This window comes from Lathamus discolor, chromosome 16 (genome assembly GCF_037157495.1).
Source record: "Lathamus discolor isolate bLatDis1 chromosome 16, bLatDis1.hap1, whole genome shotgun sequence".
In the NCBI taxonomy this organism is placed as follows: domain Eukaryota; kingdom Metazoa; phylum Chordata; class Aves; order Psittaciformes; family Psittacidae; genus Lathamus; species Lathamus discolor.
In genome coordinates, this window is record NC_088899.1 from 5,667,514 (window position 1) to 5,687,567 (window position 20,054).

At 53.0% G+C, this 20,054-nt stretch overlaps 1 protein-coding gene across 1 annotated transcript in view; it reads left to right on the forward strand.

The window, feature by feature from the left end:
* Positions 1–19,165, forward strand: part of AGRN (agrin) — a 105,318-nt gene extending 86,153 nt beyond the window's left edge. Inside the window, exons 21-37 of the mRNA XM_065696184.1 lie at positions 1,189–1,316; positions 3,011–3,125; positions 3,272–3,391; positions 3,583–3,939; positions 5,246–5,438; positions 6,230–6,445; positions 6,794–7,023; positions 7,748–7,882; positions 8,024–8,120; positions 8,515–8,679; positions 8,970–9,081; positions 10,789–10,905; positions 11,212–11,401; positions 11,750–11,837; positions 14,911–15,135; positions 15,722–15,825; positions 16,296–19,165. Of these exons, the coding sequence (XP_065552256.1) occupies positions 1,189–1,316; positions 3,011–3,125; positions 3,272–3,391; positions 3,583–3,939; positions 5,246–5,438; positions 6,230–6,445; positions 6,794–7,023; positions 7,748–7,882; positions 8,024–8,120; positions 8,515–8,679; positions 8,970–9,081; positions 10,789–10,905; positions 11,212–11,401; positions 11,750–11,837; positions 14,911–15,135; positions 15,722–15,825; positions 16,296–16,453 (2,750 nt within the window). The 3' untranslated portion in view covers positions 16,454–19,165. The remainder of the gene's footprint in view (positions 1–1,188; positions 1,317–3,010; positions 3,126–3,271; positions 3,392–3,582; positions 3,940–5,245; positions 5,439–6,229; positions 6,446–6,793; positions 7,024–7,747; positions 7,883–8,023; positions 8,121–8,514; positions 8,680–8,969; positions 9,082–10,788; positions 10,906–11,211; positions 11,402–11,749; positions 11,838–14,910; positions 15,136–15,721; positions 15,826–16,295) is intronic.
* Positions 19,166–20,054: the final 889 nt, after the last annotated feature.

Sequence of the window (20,054 nt, forward strand, 5' to 3'; positions counted from 1 at the left end):
ACTGAGCTCTTGTAGGGTGCAGGAAGGGATTGATGCAAGAGGATGCTCATGAGGAGATGCTGAGCCATGGATGTTGTGCCCATAGCATCCAGCAGCCACCCTGCTGCTGACCTGAGAGCCAGGGAATTCTGTTTCTTCCCACAGGTGACCACTTTCTTCCTTAACAAGTTGCCCAGTCCTGTACCCAGCCTTCTGCAGAGCTCCTGACTGGCACTAGGGACGATGAGGGAATTCCTTGGATTCGCATTATCTATGTTGATATCTATAAAGGGAGCTGGGCTGACCAGGACCAGTTTAGCCCCATGGGAGAGCAGCTGAGCCCCAGTGTCTATGCTGGGCATCCTGGGGAGCTTCTTGACTCCTGATTCCCAGGGGTTCTTATGGCCTAGGTGGGATCTGTCTTGTCCTTTCACACTGTTCACATTGAGGAAGCACAGAGCTACCCATGCTCGGTCACAGTATAGGCTGTCCTGAGTGTGCATCCTCGTTACCCTAAAACTTGTTGCTCTGGGGCCATCTCTCAGATGCTTCCTCACTGTGGTCCTTCTCAGCTGTCCCTCTTCCAGCAGAACATCCCCTTTTCCTATGGACACCACATTTTACCCCACAAAAGCACAACTTCTGGGAACCCCCCGTGTGGTCACCCACAGCGGGGATCTTCTATAGGTGCCTCTGCACTCCCACAGCACCAATGGGAAGGGAACCATCCTTTGGGTTCCTCTTGCACTTTCAGGCTGGTTTCCAAGACTGACCACAGCCTGTTAGCTGGTCACTTCCCTTTCCCAACACAGGTCTTTTCCTTGTCCAGAGCCCACTTTTCGCCCTCCTCTCTGCCCCTGTTTGCATGCACGTGTGTGATCCTGCCATGTTGACTATGTGCTGCTCTGGCTAACGTCTTTCTCTTGTTACTCAGCCGGTGCAGGGGGGCTGCTACCCGGGCCGGAGCTCAGAGGAACCCGTATGGTAAAAGCTGCCATCTCCAGCCTGGTCTTTGCCATCTGCTCCAGCACCCCTTGATACTAATCCTCCATGGTGCAGACCCATCCAGACTAACCCCAACACTGGCACTACCCGCACACTGCCATCACCCTTTCCCCCCAGGGACTCGAACGCTGTCAGCCACACGCCTGTCCCCTTGCCCACAAGCTGACTAAAGGCATTTGTCTTGTGTGCCCTTCCATTCCATAGCTACCAAAGTCTTCCAAGGAGTCCTCATCTTGGAAGAGGTGGAAGGCCAGGAGCTGTTCTACACACCCGAGATGGCTGATCCCAAATCAGAACTCTTTGGGGAGACAGCAAGGAGCATTGAGAGTGCGGTAAGTCCTTTGCACTTGATCATGGATAGGATAGGGCTTTGGCATGGATGATGGATGGATAGGGCTTTGGCAGAAGAAGACCCTGCCCACCTCTATCTGCACTAAGGTGGTCAGACAACTAAACTGTGGGTCTCCTGCTTTGCCTCCCTCCTTGTTTGTGATGGCTTCTGGAGAGGTCTCTCATTGCTGACTGTCAATGGGAGCTGCAAAACATGTTGAGCATCTTGAAGGAGCATTGCTCCGTGTTGTTGGTTTGGGGGTTTGTTTGAGATGGGCTCAACCTACACAAGTTGGGGTGGACACAACTTACCACTAAGTGTTATGGGCACTTAGGATGTGAAGCGACGATGGGGCAGTTCTAAGAGATACCCTGTTTGAATTCTCTTTGTAGTGTGTTATTGAATTCTCTTTGTAGTGTGTTATTAGCCTCTACCTCTTGGTGTGTCAGTTGGGTCCATCCTTTGCTATGTGATGGGCCAAAACCCAGCCTTTTTCAGCTTGATTTTGGTGGTGGGGCTGTTCTAGGAGTAGTGGACTTTGCATGGCACTGTGTACATATGGGATTGGGAGCAACATTATAGCGTGGCATAGCAAATACAAAGCATCTTTGCGAGGAGATTAATGTATTTAGAGCTGGTTCCAAGCTGCACTTAGAAGTTGGCAAGCCCTCAGTACAGTCATATAAGCAGATGAGTGCCTGGCGTATGGACCATATGGTTCGTGCAGTTCTGTATCACAGTAGCAGTGTTTCCCAATACAACAGTGGCTTCTATCTGAGGATGCAAACAGGCACACAAAAGGGTCCTCCCATCCCGCTCATGGGTCATCCCATCCCGTTCATGGGTCATCCATTCTTCCCTCCAGGAAGGCTGTTTTCCCAGGCTGGGGGATATGAAGGCATGGCACAGGACCTCTGTCAATGTTCCTGCCATGGCCCAGTGCTGCAGAGGCTGTCACCCCTGTGCAAGTCGCATTCAAATGCCCACAGATGTGATGTGCTCCTTCATCCCTCTGAGATCACTATTCCCAAATATAACACTATTCCATGGGACCATTAACCAGTTATTACTTTCTTCTGTGTTTTCCTTAAGGGAAGGACATGGTGGCCTCTGGCTGTGATGACTTCAGGACATAGTAGCAGGGCTCCATGAGGCTGGATAGATAGGCTGCAGGGGTGTTAAAGCCTGACTGTAAGCCTTGGACTGTCACTGTCTCCTTCCCGTGACTTCAGACAAATCCGTCAGTGTCTGAGAGCCAAGTATTAAATGCAATCAGGTACTTAAAGATGCAGAATGGCCCCTTATGGGATTTTCCCAAGGTTTACACAGCTTTAGAAGAGATCAGAAAGACTTAGATGCTACACAATAGAAAATCCCTGTATGAACTGCAAGGTGTCTCCAGTCTGACTCTGTTCTGCTCTTCTTCACCATGGGGATAGCTCACTTCCCTGCTCCATTTCTGGAGCCTGTTCTTACCTCTGACTGCAGACCGTAAAGAGTAGGGACCAGATGAAGTTATCATCATAGGCAACAGGGCTTGTTCTCTGCTTGTGTCACTTGGATGCTCACAAAGGTTTGGATGTAAAACCAAGGAGACTCGCTGGGATTCAAGCTCTCCCACTGAAAGGACCCATCTCCTTGGCTCTCCACATTAATCAGTTGGTTTCTCTTCTCTCCTTCACTTCTGACCAAAAGCTGGATGAGCTTTTCCGCAATTCCGATGTTAAGAAGGACTTCAAGAGCATCCGTGTCAGAGACCTGGGGCAGAGCAGCGCTGTCCGTGTCATTGTGGAGGCCCACTTTGACCCAGGTAAGTGCTGATTCATTGTGGAATGCAGGCAGAAGCATTCCCTAGGGATAGGAACGATTCAGATCCATTGTGAGAGGTCAGGAGAGGGAAGCTGCCAGGTAGACACGCATCTTCACTCTTACCTTTCTCCTCCTGGTTATGGTCAGCCACTTTCTACACGGCAGCGGATGTCCAAGGGGCATTGCTGAAGCAGATCAAAGCTTCCAAGAAGACAACCATCCTGGTGAAGAAGCCCCAACAGGAACATATCAAATTCATGGACTTTGGTGAGCCCCCCTCTATCTGTGGCTACTTCATGGTAGGGTGGGAGGAAGAGAAGGGCTCCATGGGGGCAACTTCTGGACTCATAAGCTGGGACATGCAGTGGGCTGCGTGACCTTAAGGTCCATTCCAACCCAAACCACTCTATGCAAAGGGTTCCAAAGCACCAGCATCAATCTGCATTATCCTGTTTCAGACTGGATCCCCCGGCTCTTCACCACCACCGTCACCACCACCACGGCCACCACCATGGCGCCCGCCACCACCCGCAGGTACACCACGGCCGCCGCTGCCACCACAGTCCATGTCCTGCGCCAGGACACCATGGGCAGACCCAGCACCAAGATGGCAGGAGCTATGAGCACCAGGAGACCGGCATCCACCCTCCCGGCCACCACGCGTCGGAAGCCCACGCGCCAGCCGCCTACCACGAAGAAGCCCTCACGTCCCTGCGACTCTCATCCCTGTTTGCATGGTGGCACATGTGAGGATGATGGGAAGGAGTTCACCTGTAGCTGCCCGGCTGGCAAAGGGGGAGCTGTGTGTGAGAAACGTACGTGCTTCCGACCCGTGTTGGTCCATACATCAATGGGCTTTGATGGTGGTGATGGAGAGATGTTGGGAACAGACCCAGCCCCGTAACATCACCAGGCAGGGATCAATTCAACTGGCATTGTTAACTCGGCCACAAGCAGGTTGTACACACACTGTGCGTGTTAAAAGGCAAGCACAGCAAGGCTGCAGGGTAAGAATGGGTTGCCCAAGGAAGTCGTGGATGCTCCATCCCTGGCAGCGTTCAAGGCTGGGTTGGATGGAGTTTTGGGTGCCATGGTTTAGTGTGAGGTGTCCCTGCCCATGGCAGGGGGTTGGAACTGGATGATCTTAAGGTCCTTTCCAACCCAAACCATTCAGTGGTGCCAAGAAGGTGCCTGGAGCGATTTCCTGGCTTCACTTGCCCTACATCAATGCCCCAAATCACTGGAGACTGAGCTTCTCCTTTTAATCTCAGCTCATGGCATTGTTGCTCTCCTGAAGCTATTGACTGGTTGTGAATGTGACAGAGACAGGTAGTAACTGTCCTGCCATACACTAGATATGTGCTGATAGTAGCTGGTAAGCAAACAGCTCCATCCTGACAGCACGTTTAACCAGAGCTGCTGTTGGTGTCTGTGAGCTCCCACAGTCACACCAGGGGCTTCTCAATGCTTATTCCCAACCAACTTTGACCCTAAAGCTCTAAGCTGGAGCATTCAGAGCTGCTGCTGGATGTGGGTATCCAGCCCTGTTCATTTTCATAGGGTTTGGTCTTCCAGATCCCTTGGAAAATCTCAGCTGCGCTAAATAGAAGCCTGGAGTGATGAATGTAAATCTGTCATGTGGGATTCTGGGATATTTATCCCAGGGGTTTTATCTCCTGGTAAAATCTATCTCAGGAGCAGGGGAGTTGAGTTATGAGGAGCTAACTGTGTATGCAGCAGGGGATGTGACAGCTGAGCATGGAGAGGACCAGCAGCACCGGTCCTTAACTGGGAGGAGGTGGTTGGGGCATCACCGAAGCTAAGTGCTAGGGGAGCAATACCACAGATCTCTAAAGCCCGGGAGCAATACTTAGGGTCATGCCATCATGAGAAGAGTTGGTTCATAACCAATATGAGCGTCTGGGAGGGGATAATTGCATAGAAGCATGGGTCCAGAGGAGAGTGTGAGCTTCTTTGTGCCGTTTCATAAGAGCTCTCTCCTTTAGTGCAGGTAGGAAAACGTTCACAGGCTCATGTAAAGCATTTATTTCCTCTCCATCTTTCTGTCCCTTCCTCTGCTTCATCCCCCCTTCCTTTCCCTACCCACCCTGGCTCTTGCAGCTATCAGGTACTTCATCCCCAGCTTCGGTGGCAAGTCCTACCTGGCCTTCAAGATGATGAAGGCGTACCACACCGTGCGCATCGCCATGGAGTTCAGGACCGTGGAGCTCAGCGGGCTCCTGCTCTACAATGGCCAGAACCGTGGCAAAGACTTCATCTCCCTGGCACTGGTTGGCGGCTTTGTGGAGCTCAGGTGGGTGCCCTCAGCCTTGTGCGGTGAGGAGGAAGCAGAGAAGCTGTGAATGGTCCTTGCAGAGCATCAGGAGGATGCTGGGCTTGGACGTGGAGGCTAGGATACTTTAGCATCAATGGAGAAGAAGAGTGGTTTTCCCAATGTAATAGGAATGCGAAGGGGACTCGATTCCCTTATTTCAGTTTGAAGCTTGGAAAGCTGTGGGAGGTTGTTTTTTTTTGAGCAAGGGAAAGGTCTTTTTTTGGTGCTGTTTTTGTACTGGAAAAAGAAACGCAGGGGGAGAAAGAAAGGAAGAAAAGTGTGAGCCTGAGGTTACTTTTCCCATCCTAAAAGCCAAAGGTGCAGACTCCACCTTTTGGTGGAGAAGAGAAGGCTCCTGAAGGGGAGACCTTAGAGCAGCTCCAGTGCCTAAAGGGGCTGCAGGGAACCTGGAGAGGGGCTTGGGACAAGGGCCTGTAGGGACAGGCCAAGGGGAATGGCTTGAACCTGCCCGAGGGGAGACTGAGATGAGCTCTTAGGCAGAAGCTCTTCCCTGTGAGGGTGCTGAGGCGCTGGCACAGGGTGCCCAGAGAAGCTGTGGCTGCCCCATCCCTGGCAGTGCTCAAGGCCAGGTTGGACACAGGGGCTTGGAGCAAGCTGTTCCAGTGGAAGGGGTCCCTGCCCGTGGGACTGGGTGAGCTCCAACCCAAACCAACCTGTGGAAGGGGGACACAGCAGCCCCCGTGCCATGGCACAGATGCCCCTTGTCTGCAGGGTGGCACAGCCCCAGGCCTCCTCCTCTTCTGCTCCAGGTTTAACACCGGCTCCGGCACTGGCATCATCACCAGCAAGATCCGTGTGGAGCCCGGCAAGTGGCACCAGTTGGTGGTGAACAGGAACCGGCGCAGTGGGATGCTGTCAGTGGATGGGGAGCCCCACGTCAGTGGCGAGAGCCCCACAGGCACTGATGGGCTCAACCTCGACACGGACCTCTTCATCGGGGGAGCACCCGAGGACCAAATGGCTGTGTGAGTGAGGATGCGGGTGCTGCATCACTGCCCTGGGCATCGCCCCATCCCTGGCAGTGCTCAAGGCCAGGTTGGACGGGGCTTGGAGTGGAAGGGGTCCCTGGATTGCAATGGGTTGGAGCTGGGTGAGCTTTAAGGTCCTTTCCAATCCAAACCATCCTCTGCTGCTGTGGACAGAGCATCCCTAGGGGCTGAGCCCTCTGTACCCAGGCTCTGGGTGGTGGCTGGAGGGTGGTTGTGCAATGGAGCATCACTGGGTACCACAGCCTGACCCTGTTCCTTGGGATTCCCCGGCAGTTTTGTCCTTGGGGACAAACCCCCCTTGACTCGGTCCTCTTGTGCCCTCAGGGTGGCAGATAGGACCACGGCCACCACCGGCCTGAAGGGCTGCATCCGCCTCCTGGATGTGAACAACCAGATGTACGACCTGCGGGAGAAAGGCAGTGATGTGCTGTATGGCAGCGGGGTGGGCGAGTGTGGCAACGACCCCTGCCACCCCAACCCCTGCCACCACAGCGGCATCTGCCACGTCAAGGAGGCTGAGATGTTCCACTGCGAGTGTCTCCACACCTACACCGGTACGTGCGGATTGTGCTGGGGGTCCTCATCCCACTGCCGGGTGCTGAGGGATCCCAGAGGCAAGCTGATAAAGGAGATGATGGGTTTGGATGGGGGTCAGACTGGTTATAGCACAGAAAAGGTGGGGGTTTTAAGCCAAAAGCTCTGAGACCTTGTCCCTGGAGGCATTCAAGGCTGGATGTGGCTATGGGCAAGCTGATCTAATTGAAGATATCCCTGCTCATTGCAGGGGGTTGGATTAGATGAGCTTTAAGGTCCCTTCCAACCCAAACTATTCCATGACGTTATGGGCTACAGCAGAAAGGGAGGTGGTGTGGAGTCAGCAGTGGGTTAGAGGGAGAAGAGTGGGATGAAACCACATCCATTGACATCAGTAAATGTAGAATTCCTATCGATATTCACATAATACTCTCTGCCCGTGGCAGGAGGTTGGAACGGGATGATCTTAAGGTCCTTTCCAAGCCTAACTATTCTATGCCAACACAGGTGCCAGGATCTGTTCGTTCTCACGCACAAAAAAGTTTCCTCTTGCATTTTAGGTGTGTAATTTTGCACAGGTATCATTTGCCATTTGTGGGGCTCACTGTGGGGTGCTTCTGCATCATGGGAGCCCAAACTGAGATGGGATTAAAAGGCCGGCAGTGCATCAGGAGACATCAGAGACGTGTCCATCCCCAGTTGGTTTGGGATGCTGATGTGACAAAGCTTCCCCTTCTGCTGCAGGGCCAACGTGTGCCGATGAGAGGAACCCCTGTGACCCTACCCCCTGCCACATCTCTGCCACCTGCCTGGTGCTGCCGGAGGGAGGTGCCCTGTGTGCCTGCCCCATGGGCCGCGAAGGAGACTTCTGCGAGCGAGGTGGGATGGGAGCGGGTTTGGGAATGGGGTGGGACTGAAGGTGCCCATTGCCCCAGCCTGGGGGGGTGACCAGGAGGCTCTGGGGCACCATCCAGAGCTGCTTTGCCTCCTCTTCCTCACCATTCCCTTCTCTGTGCCCAGTGACAGAGCAGGACCACACCATGCCTTTCCTCCCGGAGTTCAATGGCTTCTCCTACCTGGAGCTGAATGGGCTGCAGAGCTTCGTTCCTGACCTGCAGTAAGTGCCCGGCAATGGGAGAGGGGCAGGCGAGTGCAGTGATTTGGGAATAGAGCTTGTGCCTGCTTTTCCCTAGAGGTCTGCCCTTTGCCTGCTGCAGGTTTAGTCCAGAGGGAATGGTTGGATTTGATCTTAAAGGTCATTTCCAACCCCGTTGACTCTATGAATGGCATTGCCAGAGTCCCTGCAGCCAGCACCGTGCCCTGGGTGCTCGGTGTTGCAGGAGGCGGGGTAAATAGGCAGCATGGAGCAGCATCCTGAGCACGGCACATGCATCTCTTGCCTACCAAAGGTGCCTTACAGAGGTGGCATCTCTGCTGTACCAGGCGGGCAGAGGTATTCCAAGGGTTTGGGATGCTGGATTGGAGGGTATCCATCCTACTTCTCTCCCCAGGGACAAAATGTCCATGGAAGTTGTGTTCCTGGCCAAGAACCCCAGCGGCATGATCTTCTACAATGGCCAGAAGACTGATGGCAAAGGGGACTTTGTGTCTCTGGCTCTACACAATGGTTACCTGGAGTACAGATACGACCTGGGCAAAGGGGCAGCTGTGCTCAGGTAGGGCTTGGGACCTGCTCCTCAGGGTGATGGCGATGGCAGGGGCATGAGGGACACAGTGGCTGTGGCATCCAGCACTGGCTTGGAGCTCCCCTCCATGAAAACCATAAGGAATGGGGGGAAGCAGGCTTCATGCTTGGCTGCTTGGTTATATGTCCCTTTGTGGGGCAAGGCAGAGCTGGTTCTACCCCTGCTTTGTCCCTCTTTCCCCACCTAATGCCGGGCTCTGCATGTCACTGCAAGCTGGTCAAGGGAGCTTTACACCCCTGTGTCTTCTCCTCCCTTCTCAGGAGCAAAGAGCCCGTTCCCCTCAACACTTGGATGAGCGTCCTGTTGGAGAGGAATGGGCGCAAAGGGGTAATGAGGATCAACAACGGCGAGAGGGTGATGGGAGAGTCCCCGGTAAGTGATGGGCCAGGGGGAGCTTCCAGCCTTGTTCCTCCCATGTGTGAGATGAGCTGAGAAGCCCCCGGTGCTTTTACATGGCTTTAGGGGTGGAGGAAGAGTGGGCAAGACCTTGGGAGGCAAAGGATGCTGTGGGGCAGAGCTTACCTGCCTCATAGCTACTCTGCAGCCTGGCCCTGGTGCTGTAGGACCAGCTCTTCCTTCCTCCTTTCCCCCATCACACAGAGCCTGATCTGGGGGCTTTGGTTGCAGGGCTGTGTTGGACTGAGCCCCCCTCCCCACATGGACACCCCTGCCCTTTATTGCAGGTCCTTGCTTGTCCCTTTGGACCCTTTTTGGTGCAGGCTGTGCCCGTGATGCTGGGCTCGGTAAAAGCCCATTGCGGTGTTGCTGCTGAATCCATTAGTGCCTTCTCTCCTCTGTTCCCAGGCTGGCAGCTTACCTCTGACTTCTCCCTTTCCACTTTGTCTCTGCACAAAGAGCAGTTCCTGGGGCCCCATAGCAGGGCTATTTGCCTTTCTTTCATCTAGTTTTTCAGTGGGGAAGCTGGTAATGCAGGGAAAACCCCAACTGCTGCTGAACTCATCCCTAATATCCACCTATAAGTGCAGCACCAAGGTTAAGCAACATTCCTGCAGAAGAAAGGCTCTTTTCCTCCCCTAACTTGTCTCTCCGAGCTTCAAGCTTCCCCTGGTTGTCAGCCACCCACCCTGTTGCTTTCTGCAGCATCCCTTGCCCTTCCCTATCTCCCCTGGGCACTGGTGCTCTTGCAGCCCTGCATGGTATGATGTTACCCACTGATGTCCCTTTTCTCTCTTTCTCTCCCTTTGACTTTCACTGTATTTTTCCCTTCCCCTGCTGTCTGGATCCCAGAAATCCCGTAAGGTAAAGATAAGTATGACCCACTGCAACCTCCATCCCATCTGCCATCGGCACGTGTCCCTTGTTTTCCATCCAGATCTCAGTGTTCCATCTGACCAAGCAGCTTTAGGATCTCTGTAGATTTAGAGACACTCCTTTCCTTTCCCATCATTAGTTTTCCAGCCAGTCCTTGCATTTTGTTTCGGAAGCATTTCAATCCATCCGGTCATGTTTCTCGTCTTAACTCCACAAGGCATTAGCTAGTGACTCATCCAACTGCACCCCGGCCTCGCTGCTCTGCTCTGGGTCCATCCCAGGAGCTCAGGATGTTGCTCCTGTTATGTGCCCAGTGATCCATGGGGCTGAAGACTCACCTAGTTCGGGCTGCAGGGTGACAGCAAGGAGTCTTTCTCCTCCAAACACCCGTGAGATGCAGGAGAACCTCCTCTAGCTATTTGCTATAGGGGACTCAAGCTGAATATGGAATGCTTTGGGGTGTAGGGGACCCAAGCTGAATATGCAATGCTTTTGGGTTTAAACATTACCCCTGGGGAGGCTGACGCAATATTTATGTGCTTGGTTTTGGGTACCACACAAAACCAGAGGCTTCCGCAGCTGAGAGCATCAGAACAGCATCTCTCCCAACTTAAACCCATGGGGAATCTCCTCCTTCTGTGCCTGCTGCAGGATATGCAGCTTGGCATAAGGGGGTTCACTGGACTCCCATAAGGAAGGAAGGCAGGGAATGGGGATGAGCAGAGGACAACCGGTTGTGGTTGTGCCGCACTGCCCTGCTCCCAACCTGATAACACCTCCATCTCACCTTCTCGATGTCCATCCCAGGTCCCTCACACCTTCCTGAACCTGAAGGAGCCGTTTTATGTGGGGGGAGCCCCTGATTTCAGCAAGCTTGCTCGAGCAGCCGCCATCTCCACCAGCTTCGATGGAGCAGTGCAGAAGGTAAAGCCATAACAGGCAGCACTGGCAGGAGTCTTGTTGGGAGAGGTGCCATCAGCGCTGGTATCACTGGAAGAGAGCAAGGATTAGCCTGGGAGTGGGCTGTCCATGGGATATGGATCCATGTGCGTTGTGGGGACACAAGTGGGTGTAAAGTGGCAGCACTTGGGGTACATCACAGGAGAACACAGGCTTGGGCCTGATGCTCATCTTCCCCATGAGGATATTGCTCTCTGTGCCTCCACCAGCCCCATAGAGAGATGGGTTGGGGAAGGCTGACTTGTGCTTCCTCTTGCCTCTACCTGCCAGATCACCATCAAGGGGGTTCCTGTGCTGAAGGAGGAGAACATCCGCAGTGCCATTGAGATCTCCCCCTTCCGAGGCCACCCCTGCACCCAAAAACCCAATCCATGCCAGAACGGGGGCACCTGCAGCCCTCGGATGGAGACCTACGAGTGCTCCTGCCAGAGGGGCTTCTCTGGGGCTCACTGTGAGAGAGGTGAGATGGCAGGGTAGGGATGGGCATGGACCTCCGTTAGCCACACACGGCAATGGAGCTGCTTCCATGGCTAGCTGGTGGCAGCAGGGCAGTGAAATGGCTTTGGCCAAGCCTGAGGTCTTCTCCTTGTGGCTGCTGGGGGGACACCACAAAGGCTTTCAATCCACTACTGACCTTCCCAGGGGCTTGCTTAGCGAGCTACCTTGCTGATGTGCCCCAAGGGATAGCATGTTTATGCATGCCTTCATCCTGCTATGGATGCTCAGTGTAAAGGGGGATATTCCTTGTCTCCAAGGATGGACAGGCTGTGTTCCATTGCCTGACAGCTCTTCTTTTTCCCACCTTCAGTGATCATTGAGAAGGCTGCTGGAGATGCAGAGGCCGTTGCTTTTGATGGTAGGACATACATGGAGTACCACAATGCCGTGACAAAGAGGTAACTTGAATCAAAGTCAAAGCAAGGGCTTTAGGGCCGTTAGCAGGAAGAAGAGGTTGGGTTGGAGAAGTCCAAGTCAAAGAAAGCCAAGCCAAATAGGAGCTGTGAGCAGTCACTTCCAGCCTTAGCCATTAAAGCTGCTTTGTTGGCTTTCCCTCCATGGCCAGGGATGTGTGTTTGGAGCCTGTGGTCTCTGTAGCTTCTGTATTAAAGCAGAGGCCAACACAGAGCTACTGAGGTCCTCTGGGCTGGGTATTTCTCCTACAGGAGACTCTTGGTCCATCATGGTCTGGGTCAGCATCCTTCCTCAGCACTGTGCTGCTATAGGCCCTGTGATTAATTCCCAGCTCCACAGCACTGGGACAGGATATTGGATTAGGCTCCATCCATCTGCCTCTATATCCTCAGTGCGTCTGTGTTAAGCTGTTGTTTGTCGGTCTCTGTCTCTTCTCAATGTCCTTGTTTCTTTGTTTTCAAGCCACCTCACCAATGAGATCCCTGCGTAAGTACTGCCCTCCCTGCAGCCATCTGCCCTCCATGTATCCCATTGCCACCATGAGCACCCATAGGGGAGCGGAGGGCAGGTTGGGAGGAGGAGCACTGAGCTTAGTTTAAGCCTCACCACCCTCACAGGGAAGAACGCCTGCCTAAGATCTCATTGCAAAAGCCCCTCTCCAGGTTTCTTGTAGCCCCTTTAGGCACTGGGAGCTCCTCTAAGGTCTCCCTGGAGCCTTCTCTTCTCCTGCTGTTATTTGCTGTCTGTCTCGCTGATCATCAGCGGTAGAAGAGCAGCACTGATTCACGCAGCTTCATTCCCCCCTCTGTGTGGGAGAGTTTAAGCGATCCTTGCCTGTCCCATCCCCATTTCACATCATTCTCCACAATCTGGGGTCAGGCAGAGGCTTGGGAGGCTGAGTTGCTGCATGCATGCCAATACCAGGAGCCATAGAGCCCATTGCCTGCATGTTCACATTGAGAGATGCTCTGGTAGTTCGGAAAGGGTTTATTTAGGAGCCAAGCATCCTCCTAAGCCAGGCAGTGCCCTACAGCAGCAAAGGGCATGCAGTGACCTGCACGGCAGCTCTGCCACGTGGCAGTGCCCAGCTGTCCCCTTGCATAGACATGGACACATCCCTGCAATGAACCCGCTACCTTTGCGTCCTGCCTCTCCCAATTGCTCCCAAAGGGAAGGTCATCATTCCCAGCCTTCTCCCTGCCCCAGCCAGCCAATTTTGGCTGTGCATGCCCCGTCCTGCAAGGGAGCTTAGCACTTCTCGCATCCCTTAGCTGCGGTTTGGCCGCAGCATCCGCGAACCTCGCCAGGGCTGAAGGACCCATTGGGATGCCCATAAAAAGTAGTTTATGTGTGCCTTGGGCAGGATGGGCACTCCAGTTGCTCCTCTGGGATCTGCTGGCCATGACATGCCCATACTTCTGTTTTGAACGTGCATTTTAATAGGTTTTTATAGGGACAATTTCCACTGACCAGGTTGCTCAAGCCCCTGTGTCCAACCTGGCCTTGAACACTGCCAGGGCTGGGGCAGCCACAGCTTCTCTGGACTACTCTTTCTATAGTCCTTGTTTTCCTCATCTCCATGTGTGTCCTGCTGCCCAAGTGTGCCCCAAGGCTGATTTAGAGTCCTCAGGTGACAGCTCAGCTATTTGGCTCCATGGAATCCCATTCTGCATCCCAAAGGACCACCAGCCCGAGACCTGCCTGCAGGTCTGCCTAGGAAAGGGTCCTCCCGACACAGGTCCAAGCTCCCTTCCCCAGCAGTGCTGCTCCCTGTCTTATCCTGGGATGCACATCCCAGCAGGACAGCAAAGGGAACTGATAGTTCCATGAGCAGAAACACTGATTGTTCTGGCCCAGAAGAGTCCCAGCATCACTGGGTATTCACTTGCTGGCATTCTTACGCTCGCCCTGGCTAAGCAACTACTCACAAACTTGGCTTCCTGGATTGAGGAAACTCATCCCAAAGGACAGTGGCTTGTTCTGGATGGTTTTCTCACCTTGGGCACTGCGTAGGGTGCAGAGCGGTTGCTGTGTCCCCTGTTGGAGCAGGGGTGGGAGGGAAGGGTCTCCTGCTGTCCTGCGCTTATGGCATGCTCCCCTTTCTTCCTGCGTCTAAGTCCCGAAGCACTGGACTACCCCATGGAGCCCAGGTGAGTCTGTGCCAGGCTTTCAGCTCTTGTGTCTCGTGCTCTGCTGTTGCTGCTTCAGCATGTCTCTGTCTGTGTCCTGTGTGTCTGTATCCTTGGCTTTTTATTTATAAGGGATACAGCTCTGCTGGTGATGAGATTAAACATGAAGGAAGCCCGGTCCCTCCAGCATAGGAACAGCAGCTCCAGCTCTGGCCCTTTGCTCCTGGGGACTTACATAGCTAATAGTGTGAGGGGAGAGGCTGAGTTACCTTGACAGGACAGCCGGTTTCATGCAGAGCCCTTGTCCCTTTGGATGTAGTGTCCCTTGGGAATAAAAAGCTGTCTGTGTTGTGCCCATGTTGTCTGGTCTATGTGTGCACATGTGTCAGTGTGTCTCGGAGCATCCCAGGAGTGGATGGTGACTCCATATGGCAGCCTCGCCTGTTGCCAAGAGCCTTTCACCTGTAACAAAAGGGACTGAGCAAAGATGGGGATGCCACTGTGGGGGAAATCCTGCCCTGCCTTCATTCCTCCCTTGGGAAAAGACAATGCATCTAGGGGAAAGAAGGTTTTGCTGCCTCGGTGGGCAGTCTCCATCACCTTCATGGTGCTCACATCTAATAGCATTGGGTTCCCATTGGGAATCAAAGGCAGCTCTGAGAGGAAAACCCTTCTGCTGTTCACCACCCCACCTAATAGACCCCTTCCTTCAGTGCCTGCATATGAGGAGACAATACCAAGACTTGTTGCAGGGATGACTGTGTCTGAACTTGATGCCATGGGTCAGTTGAAGGTTATCCTTGGCTGGTGAGCTAGTTGGCTGGGAACAGAGAAGGTTGCTCCGAGGAGCTGACTGCTCCCTCTTGCTTCTGTAGCCATGATTTTAACTCTTGTCTCTCTTCCCCCCTGCTCCCATCTCCCCGTGCAGCGAGAAGGCCTTGCAATCCAACCACTTTGAACTCAGCATCAAGACAGAAGCCACCCAGGGGCTGATCCTATGGAGCGGGAAGGGGCTGGAGCGATCAGACTACATCGCCCTCGCCATAGTGGATGGCTTCGTACAAATGACCTACGACCTGGGCTCCAAACCAGTCATCCTACGATCCACAGTCCCGGTCAACACCAACCAGTGGATCCATATCAAGGCATCCAGGTGTGAAGGCAGCAGGATGGGATATTGCTGTCTATGGGCAATAAAAACTGGAGGAGCCTGAGTCATGGCCGTGGCTTCATGCCCTATGGGTCACTCCTGTTCTGGGATGATAATAATAGAGGAGAGGCATGTGGGCAGTGCTGCGTTGGAGGGGCGCGTGTTGCGACACGCCTGGAAATGTCACGGGGGGGCAAGGAGGGACGGAAGGTTCTTCGTGCCTTTGCGTGTAGCCGCCGCGGGTTTGGCATTCTGCTCGTGTTGAGCCCGAGATGTCCCCTTTTATTTTTACTGGCGGCGGGAGTGGTGAGCGGATCATGCGCCTGGAATGCCGGGGATTTCTGCTCATGGGTATGGAGGGCACGGGGGGAAGCTGCGGGATGCCCATGGGATGCTGGAAGGAAGCGCTTGGTGCTGGCTTCCAATGGAGGTGTTGCACCGAGGACCACTCTGGGCTATAGGGGTTGAGGGAGAGCTCTGCTCCTCTCCAGGTTGATAAGGGCTGATGGTGCCCAATGTAAAGCAGCGAGCGGCTCCATGTTTTATCTCTAATCAACTTCTCCTTCTTCTTCCTTCCCTCTGGGAGCAGGGTGCAGAGAGAAGGCTCCCTTCAAGTCGGCAACGAAGCCCCCATTGCTGGCTCTTCTCCGCTTGGTGCAACACAGCTGGACACAGACGGGGCCCTGTGGCTGGGTGAGTCTTCCACCTAAGAGCTCACCTCAGTCTCCCCTTCGGCAGGTTAAAGCCATTGCACCTTGTGCTGTCCCTACAAAGCCTTGTATAAAGTCCTTCTCCAGGTTTCTTGTAGGCAAGTTGCTCCTCTGTGCCCCTTTTTGAGGAGCTCAGAGCTGGGACATTGATGCTCCCATTGTTCAATGCAACACTGGTGCCTCCCAGATGGCTTTGAAAAGCTTGACCTAAGGAGTCCCCTACTTGTTCTCTGCCTACTATGGCTGGTGACAGCTGGGTGACAAAAGGTTGGCTTTACCAAATGCCAGCTCTTTCCATGTCACCATGTCCCCTGACAAAAGCCATTCACTGGCCTATGGCTCTGGATGCCCTGGTGCCGATGGCATGGAGCACCCTCTCCCTCTTCAAACTCTGAGTGCTTCACCTTCATCCCCCCTTGTCCTCCTCACCAACCTTCTCACCATCTCTTGCAGGGGGAATGGAGAAGCTGAGCCTGGCTCACAAGCTGCCCAAGGCCTACAGCACCGGCTTCATTGGCTGCATAAGGGACGTGCTTGTGGACCGCCAAGAACTGCATCTGGTGGAGGACGCTTTAAACAACCCCAGGATATTACACTGCTCAGCCAAATAGCCCCCAGGGACCTTCCCTTCTCCTTCCCTCCCTCCTGCCTATTGCTGTAATTATTTTCTATTTTTGTAAACTTATTGCTTTTTATATTTTTGGGGGGGAGGGGTGGAAAGGGAGGGGAGGAAACACCTTTTCTGTTGGGTTATCCGTTCAGTTGCAGTCTATCCAGGTCAGTCAGACTCTAATCAAAACAGCAGCAACAAAGAACAAACCTTGAACCAAGTCTCCCAAGAAGCGACAGAAGAACTTCCCCGTCGCATTGGAAATCTTCTTCATACTTGAAGCTTCTTTTTGGGTGGTTTTCCCCCCCCCCCCTCCCCTCCTCACTTGTGTTCTTGGGTTGTCGTTCACGCCTATGGGGGAAAGGATGCTGGTGCTGGCGAGACGCGTGGCCTTCGTGGATTCACTGCCTTCCCACCTCAGTGCCGGCTGAGCGGGGATGCGGCCATCGGAGAAAGCAGGACTTGCCACCCTGCTTTGGTGCCTGGCCCTATGTTCACCTTATCTCCCTCCTCCCTCCCTTCCTCTCACTATAATTTATGTGTGTAAGAATCTCAAGTGCTTTTCTCCTTTATGCTCTGTTAAAATCAGGGATGCCATGCACTGGAAGAGAGACCAAGGTCTGCTCTGAGCAGGCGGAAAAGCATTGCTCTTTGGTTGTCTTTATGACTGTTTGCTGGACTGAGAGGGGCTGTGGGGGAAACGTGGATTCCTCTTGGCTCTCCTCCTCCTCCTCCTCTTGGACATGTGCAGAAGCAGCTGTGAAACCTCATTTCCACGCTTTGTGTTTATCCAGACATGTCCCAACCACCCGCTTGCCCTGGCTGCTCTTCCCAAGGGCTTCTATGTACCAAGCGTTGCCCTCCCGTGCACCACGGAGAACCTGCAGCGTCTTCAAGAGCTGGAAGTGCTCTCCCTCTTCCAGCCATGCCAAACAGGCTGCGAGGGCACCACGTCCCTTTTCACTTGTTGGATGTGTCCTTCCATCACCCATGTCCATTTTCCAGCCTCTGGGCATGACTTGCCCTGTGTCTACCCTGAGGATGCTTCCAGCTGGCCAGCATGCGAATGTGTAGAGGTGGTATTTAAGAGCCTCTCCCATGAAGAGCAACTGGAGTTGTACCTTTGACTTCAAGTCTTTGCACCGCAGGGTCTTCTATGCCGTGATCAAAGCTCCTCGGGATGCTGCCAGCCCAGCAGCAATAGCCTCAATGGAAACGGGAACGGGGCACGAGTCGGCTGTCGTGTTTGGGAGGAGGGGTTTAAAGGGGTTTCTTCCTCTCTAAAGACCTTCAAAGCAAATACTGTGGTGCCAGTTACAAAGCCAGTATGTGTGTGTCTGAATGAATGTGTGTGTGAGTGTCTGTCAGCCAGCACATCGGAATCTCCTGGAAGCAGGAGAAGAACAAACGCATCGAAATGATCCCATTCCATTCAGGTTCCTTCTCCATGGGAAGAATTTGCTGATGCTGTGTAGCATCTATGGCCCTTTCCACCACCGGGTCACAAAACTCTGTCCCTTTCCCACCCTGAGATGGCATTGCTTTGGGTGAAACCACCTTTCTGGAGCATATGGAATTCAGCTGAAGGATCCCACCAGGTAGCAAGGGTTTATTAACATCATTTTGCAGTTTCACCTTAAACGTCAGCACACCTTTTAGTGCACCTTTACAATAGTGCAGCCTTTAAAAGTGCTGTTTCTTAGCACTCAACTTTGAGCCATGAAAAGTCAAATCCCTTTCCTCAGGGTGAGCTCCGAACACAGATGTAACAAAGGGGAAGAACATAGTGAAACCCCCCTTTTCCCTTCTATTTTATCATTAAAAGACATCTACCACCACCCCAATCCCTGCCTAATCCATTGGCGTTCCTCTCAACATCCAGTGATCGAGTATTTCACAGGGGGCTGTGCCCTCTGTGGGATGGAGACCCCGCTCTCTGTGTGGTTGTGCGGTTGCGTGCGTGGCAATACCACATTTTAAGTGGATTCTGTATATAACTTGTGGTTCCTGGTGGGAAGTATTGTGACTGTGTCGTGAAAGGGATGGGCTGCTTTACTTTGAGCACGAGGGGTAGATAGATGGGGGCTAACTATGCAGGGTGGGAGGGGAAGGAAGTGTGAGACCCTTTTGAGGACACAGGTTCTAGCTGGGCAATGCCTTGGCTGAGATGTGAGGGCTGGGTGCTCCAGCTCCAATGGGAGAGGGGCATGCACAGGGGAAGCTGCTCATTTTCTGGAATGCCACTGACATGAAGCCAGGGTCACTGCAAAAACAACTACCCCACAACCCCAACAACTGAACAAAATCTCTGTCTGCTTTTGCTGGGGCTTGGAAATGCCTTAAAACAGGACCTTGCGTCCTCGTTGTCAAGCATCTTGAACCAAGGTCCGATTCTGCAGTGCTCCCTAGGGGCTGTGCACTTCAGCTTTATTTTTAATAGCATTTATACCATGTATGTACAAAAAACAAAGGACACTGAGGTTTGGTTTTGGTTTCCTTGGGGTGTTTTGGGGTTGGTTTTTTTTTTTTGCCTTTTCTTTTTTAAAGACAAGATGTCCACGTGGCTTCATTTCTAGGGTAACGTAATGACCGTTGTGAACTGCTGTATGAATTCGGAAGGGCAATGCACAGTAGAGGAGCAGCATGATATAACCATTACTAACTTGTGTCTTTCGTCAATCACCATGAAATAAAGTTTGAGAACTATTCAATACGTTTGGAAGGGACCTGGTTCATTCCTTTTGTGTGCTCTGTTTGCTTGTATAACCATCTCCTGGGCACATATGGTGTGAAGTCAAACCAGGATCTCCCTCCATGGCAGATATGGTGTGAAGTCAAACCAGGATCTCCCTCCATGGCAGATATGGTGTGAAGTCAAGCCAGCATGTCCCTTCCCTCTATGGCAGATATGGTGTGAAGTCAAACTAGCATCTCCCTCTATGGCAGATACAGTGTGAAGTCAAACCAGCATCTCCCTCTATGGCAGATATGGTGTGAAGTCAAACCAGCATGTCCCTTCCCTCTATGGCAGATATGGTGTGAAGTCAAACCAGCATCTCCCTCCATGGCAGATATGGTGTGAAGTCAAACCAGCATCTCCCTTCCCTCTATGGCAGATATGGTGTGAAGTCAAACCAGCATCTCCCTCTATGGCAGATACGGTGTGAAGTCAAACCAGCATCTCCCTCTATGGCAGATACGGTGTGAAGTCAAACCAGCATCTCCCTCTATTTCCCTTAGAAAGAGGGGCTCATGCAGGTACCTTGCTGGGTCTTATAAAGGGAGCCTCTATGAATGCCAACCCCAATCCTACCCACCCAGTGTTTGCAGGAGGAAGGCTCCTGTGTGTCTTGCTCTTGTCTGTGGCCATCTGAATGGGTTCACCTTCTTTGCCATACATGCTTTTATGACCTCTTCTTAGGCAGCATATTCAAAAGAGGCTCTATCCCATTGACACCATGTCAGTGAGGCTGAAGTGATGCTTCCGTGGCCTCCTCCTCACTGATGGCAGCAGCTTCCCCCTGGGTTTTACCCTCTGTAAACTGAGGAGCCATGAAAAGTCAGTCGCAAGCATGCAAGCAGGATGTGGTTTGAGATGTACC